This window comes from Panthera onca, chromosome B1 (assembly GCF_046562875.1).
Source record: "Panthera onca isolate mPanOnc1 chromosome B1, mPanOnc1 haplotype 2, whole genome shotgun sequence".
Taxonomy (NCBI): Eukaryota; Metazoa; Chordata; class Mammalia; order Carnivora; family Felidae; genus Panthera; species Panthera onca.
The window spans coordinates 119,631,837-119,651,635 of record NC_138342.1 but is presented as its reverse complement, the minus strand read 5'-3'; the positions used below and the strand labels follow the sequence as shown (position 1 = coordinate 119,651,635).

At 41.1% G+C, this 19,799-nt stretch overlaps 1 protein-coding gene across 1 annotated transcript in view; it reads left to right on the top strand.

The window, feature by feature from the left end:
- The window catches only part of RNF150 (ring finger protein 150), a 293,201-nt gene extending 275,140 nt beyond the window's left edge, over positions 1-18,061 (top strand). Inside the window, exon 7 of the mRNA XM_060654117.3 lies at positions 17,772-18,061. Coding sequence (XP_060510100.1) covers positions 17,772-17,860 — 89 coding nt within the window. The 3' untranslated portion in view covers positions 17,861-18,061. The remainder of the gene's footprint in view (positions 1-17,771) is intronic.
- The last annotated feature ends 1,738 nt before the right edge of the window (positions 18,062-19,799 follow it).

Here is a 19,799-nt window from a genome sequence, read left to right as displayed (position 1 = left end):
GTGGACAAGGACATGAAGAGACATTTTGCTGAAGAAGGCATACAGATGACAGATAAGTACATAAAAAGACGTTCAGCATCATTAACTATTAAGGAAATACAAATTAGAACCACAGTGGGATACTCCTACATACCTATAAGAATGACTAAAATTTACAAACAAAACAGAACAAAACAAAAAAAAAATAGTGACACAACAAACGATGGTAAGGATGTAGAGAAACTGAATCATTCGCACGATGTTGGTGGGAATGTGAAATGACACATGTGCTCTGAAAAAACAGTTGGACAGTTTCTTAAAAACTTAAACATATAACTATCATACAAACCAGCAATTACATTCCTGAGCATTTATCCCAAAGAAATAAAGACTTAAGTTCACCCAAAAACTTATACACAAATGTTCACAGAAGCTGTTTTCATGATAGCCCAAAACTGGGAACAACCCAGTTGCCCTTTAATGCATGAATGGCTAAGCCAACCACGGACTAGGCGCAGCATGGAATACCACTCAGCAACAAAAACGAATGAGCTATTGAGACACACAGCAACCTGGATGAATCTCCAGAGAATTATACCGAGTGAGAAAAAGCCAATCCTGGCAGGTTATGTATGGAATGATTCCATTTTCATAACGTTCTTGAAATGACAAAATTATAAACATGGATAGCAGGTTAGTAGTTTCCAGGGTTTAATGAGATGAGAGCAGAAGTGGGTGCAGCTATAAAAAGGCAGCACAAGTGATCCTAATGGTGATGGAAATGTTCTGTATCTTGACTGTACCAATGCCAATTTCCTGATTATACAATGTACTATAGTTTTGCAAGATGTTATCATTCAGGAAAAGTGGGCAAAGGATACGCAGGATCTATCTGTATAATCACAAGTGAGTCTACAATTACCTCAAAATTAAAAAGTTTAAATAAATTGGCAAGCTTCTGTCTTTAAATTTTTTTAATGGTTATTTTTGAGAAAGAGAGAGAGAGAGCGGGGTAGGGGCAGAGAGAGAGAGAAAGACACAGAATCCGAAGCAGACTCCAGGCTCTGAGCCTGGAGCACAGAGCCCAACACGGGGCTCGAACCCAAGAACCGTGAGATCATGACCTAAGCCAAAGTTGGAGGCTCAACCGACTGAGCCACCCAGGCACCCCAAGCCTTCTGTCTTTAAAAAGTACCCATTTTTAAATGGTTTTAAATAAAATCTGGAACTAAAATTCCATATAATATCAATAATGGACTGGGAGAATGTCCCAGTTGTCTATTGTATAACAAACTTTCTTAAAATGAGGCAATCTTAAAAACATTCATTTTATATTACTCAGGATTTTGTGGGACTGGACTTCAGGAAGGGCTCAGCTGGGGGCTTTGTCACATGTACCGTTCGTTGGAATGGCTAGGGCTAGACCCTCCTCTTCCTTCCCTCACTCTCTGGTGCCTTGATGCACCTTGCCCTCTGGCTGTACACTACACCTCCTCCCAGGGCCTCTCCACACAGCCAGGTCTTTTCACAGAATAATAGTCTTGGGCAAGTTGCACTTCTTACATGGTGGCTAGCTTCGAAGAGCCAGGAACAGAAGCTGTTGGAACAGGTAAGAGCCACACCTGGACCAGGCACGTCTGTCACTTCTGCCGTATTCTATTGGTCAACGTTATCATAAAGCCTCCCTTCTCAGATTCAACATGGTGAAGAAACAGACTCCAAATCTTGATGCAATGAGAGATAACATTGTGGCAATCCATGGGAAATACAATCTGCCCCAAGAGGAAGTGCAGAATTCGTGAAGGAAGAAAAAATTGAGATATGCATTAATAATTCAAGGATAACCCCTAGAGGCATAGAATGAAAACTGCAAAAACTTGAATGAAGAAAACTTGATCCAACAGAAAGCAGAAAACAAAAATTAGAAGCACAGAGAAAGCATGGTAATAGGATAGCAAAAACAAATCCACATTTATCAGTAATTCACAATAAGTACAAATTGAAGTTGAAAGTCCTCAAATCTAGTGTCATGTTATTTACAAGAGACACAAATTTAATACAGAAAGGTTGATAATCAAGAGTAAAAGCAATGGGGCGCCTGGGTGGCTCAGTCGGCTGAGCGTGGGACTTCGGCTGGGTCTTCTTGCAGTTAGGAAAGTTCTTGTTACAAGTTCTCACCACTGGTCATGATCTCGAGGTTCGTGGGTTCAAGCCCCGCATCAGGCTCTGTTGTGACAGCTCAGAGCCTGGAACCTGCTTTGGAGTCTGTGTCTCCCTCTCTCTCTGCCCCTCCCCCGCTCATGCTCTGTCTCTCTCTCAAAAATAAACAAACATTAAAGAGTAAACGCGATCAGGCAAAAATTACCAAAAGAAACTAATACCTGTTAATAGCATAAAAGATAGAAATTACATGAAAACTATTTTAAAAATAAACAAATAAAGCCTTTTATACTGAGAAAGAGGGCAAAGCTACAACAGGTATGAGATATATAAGATACACCCTCATTTTGGTTAGGATAGACTAGTGTATGTTGAATAACAAACAACCCTAAAATTTCAGTGGCTCAACACAAGAAAAGTTTATTTTTCTGTCTCATTATGTGTGAGTTTGTGAGGAGCTCCATCCCAGCACCACTCGGGAAGTCCAGGAGGTCCGCCATCTTATGGCTCTGTTTTCTGGAACACATGATATCTTCAATCAGGCAAGGAAGAGCCGGTGGGGAGGGGTCACGTACAACCTCTAGAATGCTTCATCCCAGAAGTGACAGACGTCTCTTGACCAATAGCCCAGTGGTGAGAACTTGTAACAAGAACTTTCCTAATTGCAAGAAGACCAAGAAAGTCCAGGCAAATGGTTAGCTAAAAATGTTTACACCACAGCCTCTAATAACATAGCCTACAAGGAAAAAATTACTCCGCTACCATGGTGGAAATTTTCAGCACACGTTTCTCAGGGACCAGGTTAAAAATAACTTTTGTGCTTCAAATTCTTCTCTCAGAGAATAACTCATTTGAGTCTTGAAACCCTACATTTTCATCTTCTATTTTAATCTTCTATTAAAATCCATTTAGTCACATGGGGTAGAAGAAGGGAAGTGGTGGATATGGTTATCAGATCCCTCTCAGTTTGAAAGCAAAATCCAGTAGGAATGAGTCTTAGGACAAGGAAGTATAGGTAGTGGGTGGGGGTTGTGCAACAGCTAGGAACAGGGCATAGAAAGGGGAAGAAGCACACTTTATAATTTTTGCCAAAGTTACTCAGCAGGAGATGGAGGTAGTATTAAAGAAAAAGGAGGAGATTGAAGCGCAAGCATGATTAAGTTGCATGATTAAGATGTAGGTTTACTTTATATAACTACCACAAGCAGTTGTAACCTTGGCAACCATAGTTAACAAAGATCGTTACCCTGTGACCACCTTAGTTTATGTTAGGTGGGGGGTTGTGAGGAGTGAATTGCCAAGAAAGGAGTGGTTTTCAACCATGTTTTCTTTTCTTTTTTAATGGTTTTTGTCTGCGTGTTTGTTTGTTTTTTGAAAGAGAGAGAGAGCACAAGCAGGGGAGGAGGAGAGGGAGGGGGAGAGAGAGAATTCCAAGCAGATTCTGATGCAGGATTCCATCCCACGGACCATGAGATCATGATCTGAGCCAAAGTCAAGAGTCCGATGCTCAACCTATTGAGCCACCCAGGCGCCCCTCCAACATGTTTTCTTTTTGCTGCAATGGGAGCACAAAGCTCACATATAATTAAAACCACTAGGGGCGCCTGGGTGGCTCAGTCGGTTAAGCATCCAACTTCAGCTCAGGTCACGATCTCACCGTCCGTGAGTTCGAGCCCGGGTCGGGCTCTGGGCTGATGGCTCAGAGCCTGGAGCCTGCTTCCAATTCTGTGTCTCCCTCTCTCTCTGCCCCTCCCCCGTTCATGCTCTGTCTCTCTCTGTCTCAAAAATAAAATAAACGTTAAAAAAAATTTAATAAAAATAAAATAAAATAAAATAAAATAAAATAAAACTACTAATATTTAATTTTCTCTCTCTCTCTCTCTCTCTCTCTCTCTTTCTCTCTCTAGAAATATATATATATTTCTACATATATATATATACACATATATACACATATATACATATATACATATATATATATATAGAGAGAGAGAGAGAGATTTATACCAAATACTGCAACAAACAGAAACTAGAATAGTTTACCTTTTATGAGTTGCCCTGCTTCACAGCTTACATAAAACTTTTGCTTTTGTTATCTTCGTCTGCTTTCTGATAATGGTGTTGACGATCTAGGCAAGCAAAAAAGAAAGAAAAGAAAGGCAAGGTTGCCCGAGACTCAACAAACTGATTACAAGCTCTTAATGAACTGATTTGGTGGTAATACACGGCGAAGTCTTTCTCAAACATTCAGGGGGTGAGGAAGATTCCCCACAAAGCCCTCCAATTAAAACCTACTTTTAATAACCAGTCACACTTTATCTGCTCTTTGGTGGCAATTTAGGAAGAGTCCATTTCGAAATGCAGCGGTTGGGGTGCCTGGGTGGCTCAGTCGGTTAAGCGTCCGACTTCAGCTCAGGTCATGATCTCACGGTTCGTGAGTTCGAGCCCTGCGTCGGGCTCTGTGCTGACAGTTCAGAGCCTGGAGCCTGTTTCAGATTCTGTGTCTTCCTCTCTCTCTGACCCTCCCCCATTCATGCTCTGTCTCTCTCTGTCTCAAAAGTAAATAAACGTTTAAAAAAAAATTAAAAAAAAAACACAAAATGTAGTGATAAAAGTACTACTGTATGTTTTAGTAGAAGGAACTTTTTGTAACTTGTTTCCCTCTTTGGTGTATGTAAGGGTAGTTTAAAATGAAACATTAAGATGTCAGCCAGTCCATGAACCTATCTTGACTTTTGTAATAGAGTGTATTTTCCAAAGACGGCCACAGCAATATATATCCCATCCCACAGTGCTATTTACAATGTGACATTTGACTCTCTGGGACCTCTGAAACTACTTCCACTGATTGGTTGCATTGCAAGTGATGTTATGTGACTTCCAAGACTAGGTTATTAAAGGCAATACAGCTTCTGCTGGGATTTCTCTTTAGGGATATAGGACTTGAAAGCCCTGAGCTGATATATATATGAAAGTGGGCTATCTTGAAGCCATCATGTGGAGAGACTGTACAGTTAGAAGGCAATGCCCAGGGAGCCCCAAATGACTTAATTCCCAGCTGTTCTTATCTTCCCAGCCCAGGCACCGGACATCAAAGTAAGAGTTCAGATGAATCCAGCTCACAGTCTTCAAGCTGCCCAGCAGAGACGAACTGCTTGCCAAACCTTGCAAAACTGCAGATTTGTGAGCAAAATAATGTTATTAATGTAAGCCTCTAGGTTTTGGGATAGTTTGTTATGCAGCCGTTGATAACTAATGGAATCTTGTTCTTATTTAAAGGATTGCTTTTCGGAAGCAGAGAGATAGCAGGTGGAGAAGAGGATATGAGGTGGAATCCAGGATGGGTGTTTGGGATATGAATAAATTATGATAGATTAAAAACTGACGGATATGGTGAATGAGTTAAATTTGGTAAACCTCAAGGCAGACTCTGCTGGAGTTACCATGACAGGAGAAAGCAGAGGACGACATCTGCAAGTAGAGATTGCTCATTGGCCAAGTTTGGGCAGGGATACCAGATCTAGGGCTGGAGATATGTGGGCAAACCTGTCAGTGTCTCTAATGACTGTGCCCAGCTTCATTCATGGTCAGTGTTACAATAGGGACTCTGTCCTCTACAGTCCAAGTCCCTGGGCTCAGCTCATACCGTGCTTATTACAGCCTCCTGCTTCGAGTAGGTGGAAATGCACACCTGTCTTCTAGATTTCTCTACCTCTTGACCTCTCGCTGGGTTCAACTTCTCGCTCCATTTGTCACCTGATTTTACCCTGAATCATCTTTACATTCTCCTTGTCTGTCTAGGCCACAATTCTTCTTGTTAGTTAACTGATATGATTGGATTCTATAGATCTCTTAACCTCAGCCAGTCACAGCACTAAAGTCATGATAATAACGTGTGCCAATGTTTTTTAAACCTTTGCCTATTTTAGAGGTTTGAATTGTTTCAAATTATAAATTTTTAAATAAATGACTGAGGATGAATGACCTTGAATGTAAATGCTTATCTCCTTGGGGTGCCTGGGTGGCTCAGTTGGTTAAGGGTCCAACTCTTGATTTCGGTTCAGGTCATGATCTCACAGTTCTTGAGTTTGAGCGCTACAACAGGCTCCATGCACTGACCGTGCAGAGCCTGCTTGGGATTCTCTCCCTCTGCCCCTTTCCAACTTGCGTGCGTGCTCTCTCTTTTTCTCTCTCAAACTAAAATAAAAAACTTTTTTAAAAGCGGGGGATAAATATATAAATAAATAAATGCTTGTCTTCTTTCTTAAAATTTTCCTTAGTTAAATTTGTTAGAATTTGAAATGACTGGATCAAAATGTGAATACTGTGACATGTATACATTTATATCTAAACCCTCAGAACGATGCTAACAGTATTTACTCCCACCCCCACCATAACCCCCAGTAGACCCCCAGTCTACTTTGCTGCTATCAGACTTACCCTGGAAAATCAAATCTCTCTCACAGAGACCTCTTAGGACAAATAAAAACTCAGTCAGCCTACATCTCCTGAGGCAAAAATATGATATCAAGAACTTTTTAAAGAAATAATCCAGAAATTGAAATGTATGAAAGGTATGAAGGATAAGACAAGAAAGTCAAGGAAGAAAACAGTGCTAAAGACTAACATGAAGAGGCGTTTCAGTTGGTTAAGCTTCTGACTCTTGATTTCGGCTCAGGTCATGATCTCAAAGTTCCTAAGATCAAGCCCTGCCACGTTCTCTCCTGCCCCTCCCCCTCTGTACATCTCTCTTGCGCATGCATGCTCTCTCTCTCTCTCTTTCAAAATAAATAAATAAACTTAAAAAAAGAAAGACTGACATGAAAATATGCTTCGTTTCATAAACAATGATGGAAATGTAAAGCAAAACAGTGGGATATAATTTTTCATCCATCATCTTGGCAGAGTCTTAAGATTGAAATGTCCAGTATTAATGAGGATGTAGTGAAACACCTCGACAGAAATCTTTCATTGAGTTAAAATTATTATTTCAATAAATTTATTACTTATTAGTAATATCCATGTTTTAATTTTTATTTGTTAAAAATAAAATTATTAGGGGCACCTGGGAGGCTCAGTCGGTTGAGCCATGGATTCCTGATTTCAGCTCAGGTCATGATCCCAGGGTCCTGGGATAGAGCCCAGCGTCGGGCTCCATGTTGAACATGGAGCCTGCTTAAGATTATCTCTCTCTCCCTCTGCCCCTCTCCCCTGCTCTCTGTCTCTCTCTTCCTAGAAAGAAAGAAAGAAAGAAAGAAAGAAGCAAATAAAATTAGTTAAAATTTCAGAGTATCCAGAGAGCAATCTGAAAACATAAAAAATTTGAATATATACCCTTGACCTAGCAACTCTACTTCTAGATTTTATTCTAAGAAGATAAACAGACAAGTGTGAAAAAATGTGCTTAGCAACAAGGATGTTCATTACAGCATTATTTGTCATTGTAAAAACCGAATACAATCTAGAGTCCAACAATAGTCAAATTTCATTATGCTATATACATTCAACGTTTTACCAAGGTACTAAGGACTCCCTTTTAAAAATGCCGTATTTCCATATGTACTGATTTGAAAATATGCCCAAAACATCATATATTGAATAAAAAAACAGATGTTACAGAAAAAAATTTATATCGCTTTCTTTCTTCCTTTCTTGTTTCTTTCTGTGTTGCATACTCTGCAAGTATATACATCAAATCTACTAGTAGTTATCTCTGGAAGAAGACACTGTGTTAGAGCTTTCTATACACTTATAAGTTGCTGTTTTCTTTTTTACAATGAACTTTCAGAGTTTTTATAATCAGCAAATATATCAAAGACATTTCCATTTATTAAACAAAGCATTCCTTACTGATTAATTCATTAAACAAATGGCCATTGAAGGCCACCAGGCTCTCTCCTGGACAATGAAGGACAAGGTAAGTAAGAAGTTCTCAGAATCTATGAGGGAAAACAAAGAATTGCAATGTTATATGACCTTGCTAGATTTATATATATGCTAATTAATAATGCTTTGTAAGTGAAATGTAAAATCCATTTGGAACCCTTTGGAATTCTAGGGCAGCTCACAGCTGAAGTGTTGATGGCCATAATCTGCTATCCTTGCACAGGTTTGGGTAAGAGGCTGGGAGTGGAGAAAAGAGAAAGGATAGCCATCCTTTCTGGTGTTCAAGAACCCTGACACCCAGGTCTCTGGCCTTAGGCCAGGACAAGTGCACCTTTAGAGACTGTGCTGGTTTCCCAGGCTGAGGTGGAGGCACCCAGAGGCAGATGTGATGACTTCCTTTGAAGTAGAACGCACTCTCTTCTTCCTGGAAGATTTGTGATTTTCTGGACACGGGTCGATGTCACATGGGGGTATAAACATTTTCTGCAAGCTTTTTTCCTTTTCACAAATTGCATGCAACTGACATACGGATTGTCTCATACACACATCAAAGCACAGCATCATAAACTGCTGATCAGCAGAAGGAAATTGAAGTTTTCCAGAACTTGCCTGCAGAGAATCTTCATTATGATGGAACCAGACCAAGACTGGCTATACTTCAGGCATCAGAGAATGCCAGCTCCCCCAAATGGTGACACAGGACAAGTCAGCTGGACAGAGAAGAGCATCTCTCTGCAAAGTTCAGGCAGGCCTGGCTTCCAGACTTCAAAGGCACAAGCATTCATTTTTAATTCAAATGACATCTCTTGGTCTGCGTCTCATCCACTGCACACTGATGCCTTCTCAGCACTTTCCCCCAATTTTAGAAGGCAGTGCTACACATGCAGAGAGAAAGTTTGCTTTGACTTTATTCTTCTGGCACTAAGAGGGCTTACTTTCTTCTAGAAACTAAATTATTGTCATGTTGCTAATAATTAGAATTTCTCAGCCCCAGCCAGCTTTGCAGGACTCAACAAAACATGTGCCACTTATTCTCTCGGAATTCAGCCTAACCTGCTTTCATGCTGAAGAACTCACAAAATCCTGAAGGAAGCCCAAAGAAGTTAAAGTATCCAGAATAGTGAACAGTATTTCAGAGAGGCCTTTCTTCCTTATGTAAATCTGGTCACGAATTCTTTGCCTTGCTCAGATATATGTCAAAATACTATAGACTCTTGCTGGAGTCTACGAGGATGGAGACCCCTGGGCCTTCCCCAGATGGATGAGCCAGATGCTGACTCAGCCATGTGCCAGGTCCCAGGACTGACCCGAGAACCTAAGGACGACCAGCCACCAGCAACAGGTTTTACGCTGACTGAAGCCACTCCATCAATCCGTTGCTCCCATTCATGCCTATTTGGTATTCACTGTGCCCATACTGCTGTGTGTAAAGAAACAAAAAAATCAACACTTCTTGGAATTTGGCCCATCTGAAGACAGGTAAGAGCTGTATGCAAATACTTTCAGAACAGTTCAAAAGAGAACTCTGGTGAGTTCTACAATGGAATTCATTTTTAGATTTGCTTGAGGAAGAACAAGGCACAGCACCCTGAAGTCTCCTTAATTAATCAAAAATGTCAGTTTTGTCTGTTTGCTTGCTGGTTGGTTTATGTGCATTCTTCCCTCCATCCATGCACAAGGGCAAGTGCTTTATTCAGCGATGTATCCTTATGTATAATAACAGAAATTTGCTAATTGAAAGGAAAAGAGGGAGAGATTAAGGAGAGAGAAGGAGAGAATGGTGGTAGGAAGGCAGCATACGTGGCACTTAGAAGCTTTATATCTACAGACTTCCAGGATTAAACCCCAACTCTGTGAAATACAGCTATGTGACCTCAGGCAACTTACTTACCTTCTCTGTGCTTTTGTTTCTTTATCCTGAAAATAGGGGGTACAATAATACCTACCTCACTGAACTGAACAAAGAACCTTGAGTTAATATTTGTGGCTTTAGGGAAATGTCTGGACAGAATAAGTACTGAATAAACATGTATTACATTTTTAAAATCACAAAGAAGAGAAATTTTCATTGGGGAAAATTTTATTATCTTTTATTTATGTTTTGTTTATTGATTTATTTTGAGAGAGAGAGAGAGAGAGAGTGTGTGTGTGTGTAAGTGGGATAGGGGCAGAGAGAGAGAGAGAGAGAGAGAATCCCAAGAAGGCTCCCACCTGTCAGTGTAGAACCCAATGTGGGGCTCGAACTCACAAACAGTGAGATCATGACCTGAGCTGAAACCAAGAGTTGGATGCTTAACCGACTGAACCACCCAGGCACCATGGGAAATTTTTTAAAAAATGACTTTGAGAGCTGTTTGGGAGTTACAATGTGTAGATTCAGCAATCGTTTTGATGCTTTGTGTTCAGAGGAAAGAGTCGAGAGCCAAGGCAGAGAGGCTGAAACAACCAAAGCAAGGAATGGGAGTCCTAGACCTCCAGCCAGTTGTACCTGCCATGAGGGAACAGGTTAATGGGCACAGGCCCCATCCAGGAAATCTCCTGTGTGTGTGTGCGTGTGTGTGTGTGTGTGTGTGTGTGTATACTTACTCTGCCATGGATTTCCATGATGTGTGTAGTTTTCCTTCATTTAACCAGGAATTCCCAGGGAATGGCAACTGCTTTATTCATGCTGTATTTCCCCTCACTTGGCTGTACGACCTTGGACCAGTTGCTTGGCTACTCTGTTGTTCAGTTCCCTGATGAGTTTAAAAGCGACAATGACAAAGCTGGCTAACAGTCCTATTAGAAGTGTTAAATGGGATAATGTTTGAAATGTGCTTCGGGCAGGGCACCCGGGTGGCTCAGTCGGTTAATCATCCCACCGGTTAAGCATCCGACTCTTGATTCTGGCTCGGGTCGTGATCTCAAGTTTGTGAGATCGAGTCCCATGTCAGGTTCTGTGCTGACAGCCTGGAACCTGCTTGGGATTCTCTCTCTGCCTTTCCCCTCCCTTCCTCTCTCTCTCTGTCTCTGTCTCTCTCTCTCTCTCTCTCAAAAATAAATAAATAAATGGACAGTTTTAAAAATGTGCTCTGTGCTGAGCACATTGTAAACATTCAGTGATCATTGAGTAATATTATAACAGCCAAACATATGTTTGTGAAATCAAACAAGTTAATGATATAAAAAATTGATAGCTGAACTGGAATTAGAAATCATCCATGTGTCCACAGGTACAAGGATGTGCATTTGGTTAGAAAAAAAAAAAAGGCAAAACATGGGGCGCCGGGGTGGCTCAGTCAGTTGGGCGTCCGACTTCGGCTCAAGTCATGATCTCGTGGTCCGTGAGTTCGAGCCCCGCGTCAGGCTCTGTGCTGACAGCTCAGAGCCTGAGCCTGCTTCAGATTCTGTGTCTCCCTCTCTCTCTCTGACCCTCCCCTGTTCATGCTCTGTCTCTCTCTGTCTCAAAAATAAACATTAAAAAAAATTAAAAAAGAAAAAGAAAAAAAAAGCCAAAACAGAAGGGGAGCTATAATCACATACCAGAGCAGACTCAAAAATATAATGTTGGAGGGAGATAAGAAACAGAAGACATTTTACGACACAATATCATTTGTTTTTTAAAAATTAAAATATTAAAAGGTAAACACATAACCACATTATACATTTCTTAAGGCTATAAATATATAAATACATGTTTGCAAGGTCTATTGGAAAAGAACGCATTAAATATGCAGAAGTGCTCAATGAAGCAAGGGACGATAATGGCAGTATAAATGGGAGACTGTTGCTAGGAAATGCCCCCTTCCGGAGACATCATGTCCTAATCCCTGGAACCGTAAATATTACTTTAGTTGAAAGAAGTGTCTTTGCAGATGTGGTTCAGTTAAGGATCTCGAGATGGGGAGAGTCTCCTGGATGATCCAGGGGTACCCTCACTACAATCACAGGTGTCCTTGTAAGAGGAGGCACAGGGAGATCTGACACACAAAAAAGAGAAGGTGAGATGGAGGTGGAGCAGAGAGATTTGAAGCTGCTGAGCTGGATGCCTGGAGGGACGTGGCCATAGCCAAGGAATGCCAATAGCCGCCAGAAGTTCCCCAAAGCCTCCAGAGAGAACGTGGCCTGGATAGCGCCTTGATTTCCACCCAGGGATACTGACGTCAGACTTCTGGCCTCTGGAACTGTGACAGAATACATTTCTATTGTTATAAGCCACTAAGTTTGTGCTAATTTGTTACAGCTGCCATAGGAAACTAGCGATGAAGAGGGAAAATAAAGAGACAAAATAGTCTCCTGACATGAAGGGGTGATGACGGATTGCTATGAACCGAGGCAGATAGACCACTAAATTCAGTTCACTCACCGTCTTAAAAGAACAACAAAACAAAAAATTGGAAACGGCCGCACACAATGCCATTGTTCGTTACATTCCAAAACTTATTTAAACATTCCTCTTAAGAGGCACCTGGGTGGCTCAGTCGGTTAAGTGACCGACGTTGGCTCAGGTCATGATCTTACGGTTTGTGAGTTCGAGCCCCACGTTGGGCTCTGTGCTGACAGCTCGGAGTCTGGAGCCTGCTTCAGATTCTGTCTCCAGCTCTCTCTGCCCCTCCCCAGGTTGTGCTCTGTCTCTCTATGTCTCTCAAAATATAAATAAATGCAAAAAAAAAAAAAAAAAACCATTCCTCTTAAGATGTCCTCAGGTAGTTCCAGATGTCTCCTTTAAAACGTATTAAACATCGTTAGGTGGAGTAGCTAATGCATCAGCTTTTAAGTGAGAAAAGACATAAGCAGACATGTCATAAAAGAGGAAATGCGACAGATTAGCAAGCATGGGAGGACTCTCAGCTTCCAAGAAATGCAGTTTAAAACAATAATGAAATTTTAGGGGCGCCCGAGTGGCTCAGTCTGTTAAGCATCCGACTTCAGCTCAGGTCATGATCGCAAGGCTTGTGAGTTCAAGCTGCGGGTCAGGCTCTGTGCTGACAGCCCAGAGCCTGGAGCCTGCTTCGGATTCTGTGTTTTTCTCTCTCTCTCTCTGCCCCTCCCCCCACCCTCTCAAAAATAAACATTAAAAAAATTTTAACGCAATAATGAAATTTCATACTTTTGCCCATTAAAATGGCAAATCTTTTTATTCATATATATTTTAAATTTTTCCTCACACTTTATTTTTAGCCTGCTTTTTCCCACTTAGCGATTTGTCTTCCTAAACATGACAGAAAATGAAATGAATAAAATAAATAGTGAAAAAAATGTGGTAAAATTGGCAGTGTCCTACATTGCTGATGACTGTGTCATTTGAGGAAGAAATCTGACAATATGAAGAGCTTTAACATTTTTCAAAGACTTTGACCTTCACTTTAGCTTTACTTCCAATGTTTTCTAAGGAAGTGATCCTAGTTGAGGAAGCACAATGTTTTATTACAGAATCTAAAATAATAAAAATTAACACAACATAATAGCTTAGAAGAAGGTCAGCAAACTATGACCTCTGGGCCAGATGTGGCCTATGGCTTGTTTTTGTAAATAAAGTTTTATTGGAACACAGTCACATTTGTTTACATATTGCTTATGGCTGCATTTGCACTACATGGCAGAGCTGAGTAGTTGCCAAAGAGACATTTGTCCCACAAAGCCAAAAACATTTACTCTCTGGCCCTTTATAGAAAGAGTATGTTGGTTCCTGGTTTAGAGTATGGTTATTGGGTTAGTAAACTATGTCCCAATTTCTAGACTGTTTTGCAGTCCTTGAGAAAAATGTTCATGGGGAATTTGTAAAAAAATGGAAAAATGTTTCATGTTATGGGAAAATAAGAGAAAACAGAATAGTAGGAACTATATGGTTACAATTATGGAATAATGATAGTTACAGTCATTTAAAAAAAAGACTGAAAGGAAGTATGACAAAACGTTAACATTATTTATCTTCAAATGATGGGTAATACATATGATTTCATACTTGCTCTACTGTGTGTTTCTTCATGTGTATTCAATTATTCAATGCATATTAATGAACACATTTCACTTTAAAGTATAAAAATAAATATCAATTTTAAAATTGAAACTAAAAATATTAAGTAAGGCCCCAGGGCACTAGGCTTCACAGACTCTTAGATTAAAGATATGATTATGTACCATAATTTAGTATCTTCTCCCACCACTTCTGGCCACCTAAAGGGAACTCCTATCCACTAGAGTTAGAGATTTTATTTCCATTCAAATTTATACGGCAGTCAGGGTTTTTCTCCATTTTTACCCTCTTCTTGAGGATGGACACATGCCTGCCTCGTTTCTGGACCCTGTCCCATGCCATAAGAAAAAAAGGGGGTAATTCTAAATAAGGCAAAGGAATACCTAGAATTCTGCTAAGGTGTGTTAATCGTACGAGTAGCAAGTCTGGACTTCAAAGTTCCTTGGCTTGTGACTTGACACCACTTACTTTCAAGGGAAAAGCAGATGAATTGAAAGATATGAATGACAACCTAGGCCAGAGAAGGAAGAAGCAGAAGTGAGAGTTTGAGGGTAGCAGACAAGAGAGGAGATGGGGAAACAAAAGTAGATGACTCTTGACTTCCTTCTGAGGTGGACTCTATGTCGACTAAAGCTGCCGCACAAGGGAAGCAGAGATCTGTTTTTCATCACCCTCTGGATGTGTGTATGTGAACTTAGCTCAAAAATGAAGTAAAACTTGTAATGGGCTCCCCACCCATCAAAACGTTAAGGGTTTAGCTAAAGGATTACGCTTAATTCAAAACCATCAAGCATTAAGAGCGCAGTGAGTAAGACACAAGCGGGAACAAAAGTTAAACTAAAAAGGGGAGGTCAGCCAAAGTAACTTCACTTCCCATAATCACTTCCTATTATCTGTAAGGCCTGGAAAAATTGCAGTATTAAACTTTCTGAACTTACTGGGGAGTGCAACGGTTCCTCATTCTTTGGGGGATGAAGGATAGGGGTTGCTGATTCTGTTCCAATTAGATACAATTCACTCCAAATCACTAGGCAACCCCAGGCTTTGATTACTCCATCTGCTCAGCCTGTGTGTGCAGACTCACTGAGACAGTGTGAACACCAGACAGCTGTGGGATGGACGGCATGGAAGGGTGAGCAGGAGAAAGTGACAGCCACACATCTATCATTGACCAATTTGGCATTTACTAATCACATCTCATTTCCTAGCCCCATGAACAAATTAAATCTCATTCCCTTTCTTGGAACCAATAACCACAGCTAAGAGCATCACTGGCTTTCTCTGCATCTCTGTTCCTTCATGAAAAAATTTCCCACGGGCGCCTGGGTGGCTCAGTTGGTTGAGCATCGAACTCTTGGTTTCAGCTCAGATCAAGATCTCAGAGTTTGTGGGTTCGAGCCCCATGTTGGGCTCTGTGCTGGCAGTGTGGAACCTGCTTGGGATTCTCTCTCTCTCTCTCTCTCTCTCTCCCTCTCTCTCTCTTTGCCTCTCCCTCATGCTTCCTCTCTCTCTAAATAAATAAATAAACTTAAAAACTTAAAAAAATCCCTAACTGCAAAGTGGGGCCTAGAAAGGAAGCCTGACCTGGAAGGACTCAGTTCATCTCTTCACCAAATGTTCGAGCATCAGCTGTTGCAGGATTTTTTACCTCAATACCCAGGGTTCGTTGTCTCTCTGCTTCAAAGAATGAAGAGGTGGACACAGAATTAAATGAGCAGCAGGCAAAAGTTTATTAGAGTGTAAGATCGGAAAGTAAGAATAGTATGAAAGCTCTCTTTGCAGAGAGGGGGCATTCGAAAGTGAATGCTAGTGACTCTAGGTGAGGGACTCTGTTTTCCAGGGCTTTGGTCAGTTCCCCTTTCCTTCCCCCTTGTTCCTTTTCCAGTTCTACCCTTATTGGCTAGGTAACTCTAAATGCCTAGTCATTCCTTCTTGATTGGCTCATTTCCATTGTAGGAGGGGTGGCCTATAGCCTTATGTTCCTTCTGGGTCATAATTTTATGGTCTACTGCTTTTTTTTTAGTCAGGTCTTTTGCCAAATTCCTGAGGGAAACCTGAGGGGGAATAGGTGGTATCTGTTACATTCCCAAGAGGAACTTTAAGCCTGAGGGAGTTTGCTCAAGTGAGATGTTCTCAGCACTGTTTTAAAATAAGTGTTTTTCCCAGGGACTTCAGGTCTTAACCTTTCCCTCTCTGCCTATTTTATCCTATCTTTCCCTTGTACACAACTTTATGCTAAGCACTGTTCTAGGCTTTGGGGATACAGCAGAGAAAATAATAAAGATCCCCACCCTTGTGGAATTTATTTTTTTTTAAGTTTATTTATTTATTTTGAGAGAGACTGAGGCAACGTGAGTCAGGGAGGGGCAGAGAGAGAGGGAGGGAGAGAATCCCAAGCAGGATCCGCACTGTCAGCGCAGAGCCTGATGCATGGCTTGAACCAACCAACCGTGAGATCACGACCCGAGCTGAAACCAAGAGTCAGATGCTTAACCTAAGGAGCCACCCAGGTGCCCCCACCCTTATGGAATTTAAATTCAAACATGGGTTGGGGTGTGCCTGGGTGGCTCACACCGTTATGCATCCAACTTCGGCTCAGGTCATGATCTTGCAGTTTGTGAGTTTGAGCCCTGCATCGGGTTCTGTGCTGACAGCTTGGAGCCTGGACCCTGCTTTGGATTCTGATTCTCCCTCTCTCTCGGCCCCTCCTCTGCTCTCACTCTGTCTCTCTCTCTCTCCCTCAAAATAAATAAACATTAAAAAAAATTTTTAATTCAAACAGGGGCGATGAACACTAGAGAGCAAAGATAATAAGTAAATTATGTTGGAGGATAATAAGTGATATGGACAATAAGAAAGTAGGAAAGGGAAGGGGGGAATCAGCACTGGGCATGGAGGGATCCATTCACATCATTAAATAGGATGGTCAGGACAAGCCTTATTAAAGAGGTGAGCAAAGACTTGAAGAAGGTAAGGGAGTTAGGAAAGTAGCAGCCTTCCTGCTATGAGCTAATGTCTTTTCAGATATTCCCTCCAGGACCTTCATGACATAGCAATCAGAGTGTAATCAAGTCTGGCTTCTTTTCCCAAAAACTAATAGAGAAACCATGTCAAGCCCCAAAGGAAAATAATCACTACCATGCAGACTTGAGCAGGGACTTCCTTTTCTTTACCACTGGATTTCTAAAGCCTGCCATGTAGAAAACACTCAATCTCCATTTAGTGAACGACTAAATGATTACCTGCTACATGTAAATAACACAAGGTTCAAGACCAATGCCAGAAAGACACCGGAGCAATGCTCCAAATAGGTTGTGCTGCTTTCCTTAACTGACTCTCACCTTCTTGCTGTCTCAGCAAGAGGTCTGGGTGCCCAGCACACAGGTGCAAACCCCTAGAGCTTGGAAAAAGGGGAGTGGCTGGGAACATTTCTCCTGGTGGCAGCACCTCTCTTATCTCAGGGCGTCAACAGCTTTGTTCTATTTAAATCAACTTATTAATCGCTTACGCAGAACCTGTTTTATGTTAGCCACTGCTAGATCTTACAGCGATCAGAGTAAGTAGTGTGCTGTGGTAGGAGCCTCTAGGACGGCCCAATGATTCCTGCTTCCTGATATTTATGCCCCTATGTAAGCCTGTGCTGTTGAGTGTGGGCTGGATGTAGTAACTGACTCACCTCTAACAAATACAATATGGCAAAAGGGATGGGATATCATTACAAAAAGTGATGGGATTGCATTACAAAAAGACTGTAACTTCAGTCTTGCTCACCATCTCTCTCTCTTTCTAGTCGTCGCTCTGGGGGAAGCAAGCTGCCACGTTGTGTGTGACCCTATGGAGAAGGCCACATGGCAAGGAACCGATGTCTCTGACCAATAATAGCCTGCAAAGACTTGTGGCTGCCCCCCCTAGGTGAGTGAACTTCAAAGCAGATGCTTTTATAATTAAGCTTTGAGAAGATCAGAGTCCCAGCAATCCCCTGACACAGGCTCTGAGAAGCCCTGATGCAGAGGACTCAGTTAAGCTCCGCCTGAGATCTTGACTCTCAGAAACTATGAGAGGATAAATCGTTGTTATTTTAAGCCACGAAGTTTGGGGATTGTTTGTTATGCAGCAGTGGATAACTAGTACACGTGATCTACCCTCAGAACAAAATATGGTAAGGTGAGTGACACATGAGTGATAGAAACCAAATATTTTGGGTGGAAGGGGTTCATGGGAATAAGAAATAGGTGACTGCAGATTATAATTATATAAATTTGCACAACTCTTTACACTTAACTGGCTGCTTCCACAACTGTCTCATATGATCTTACAATAAATCTAAGGATGATAGTATTTGACTTCTTCAACATTAGCTATTAATTGATCCAGTCATTCAGTAAAAATTTTAAGTGTCGAATATACATCTGTGATGAGTATAAAGGAAGCCTATATAAGCCATAATAACTGTCCTCAGAGAACCCAAAATAGTTTAATACATTAAATAAATAATAAATAAACAGATCTTGTGGTACAATATATTAGAGACCATAAAGAGGTATGCACAGAATAGTTGATAACTCGAAAGTGGGGATGATGGACTCTTCCAGAGGATCTAAAAAAGACTTGAAACTTGATTCTTTTTTTTTTTTCTAGCTTTGTTGTGTATATTTGGCAAATAAAAATTATATATTTTTAAGGTGAACAATGTGATTTTTTTAAATTTTTTTAAATGTTTATTTATTTTTGAGACAGAGGGAGACAGAGCGCAAGTGGGGGAGGGGCAGAGAGAGAGAGAGAGAGACACAGTATCCGACGCAGGCTCCAGCCTCTGAGTGTCAGCACAGAGCCCGACGCGGGGCTCAAACTCACGGACTGTGAGATCATGACCTGAGCCGAAGTCAGATGCTCAACCGACTGAGCCACCCAGGTGCCCCTTTTTAATTTTTTTTAATGTTTATTTATGTGATGTTTTGATATATGTGTATATTGTGAAATAATTACCACAATCAAGTTATTAACATATCCATCACCTCACACAGTTACAATTTTTTTGTCTGGTGAGAGAGAACACTTAAGATCAATTCCCTTAGCAAATGTCAAGCATGTCATACAGTATTGTTAGCAGTAATCACCATGCTGGACATTAAATCTCCAGAAGGATGAGTTGGAGTTCGTCAGATTATTGGCTCATAGGATGGGAGGGGAGGGAGAGAACAGCATCATAGGCAAATGGGGATGGGGCCACATGTGATGGCATGTAGTTTGAAACAATAGTCTGGTACAGAAAATGATAATTCTATATAGGCAGGTAGTGGAGTGCATATAAAGAAAAGGAAAATCAACAAAGGAAAGAACTCCTTTCAGACTCAACTCTTCTTGTCTATATGTTATGCTTTCTCCATGATGCCACACCGTCTTTTCTAATCTTAGCCTCATTTCCTGATTTCTCTTACTCCTTTATAAGATTTGATGATCATTACAGATCATCAGAGAGCAAGTCAGAAGCCAGGAAGAGGCTCAATCCAAGTTGGCAAGTAAGTTAGGGAGCAGACTGATGGTCTCAAGGAGGATAAAGAGGTGGCAGAGAGAGAGGGGAAGGGAGGGAATGATGGAGAGGAACATCTGTAGCTTGAAGAAAGAGTAGGATTAAAGAAAAAAATTGTCGAGACGTATGGGGGAGTTTAGAGAATTTTTGTAGCTAGACTGTACAGAGCCAAATAAGAAGGAAAGATACACATATGATATATTAGGTGAAGAAAGGTAAAAGCTAAAGGTTTTAAGAGAAGAAATAGATTCCCTAAAATGATAAACCAATACACCTCCTACTACGATA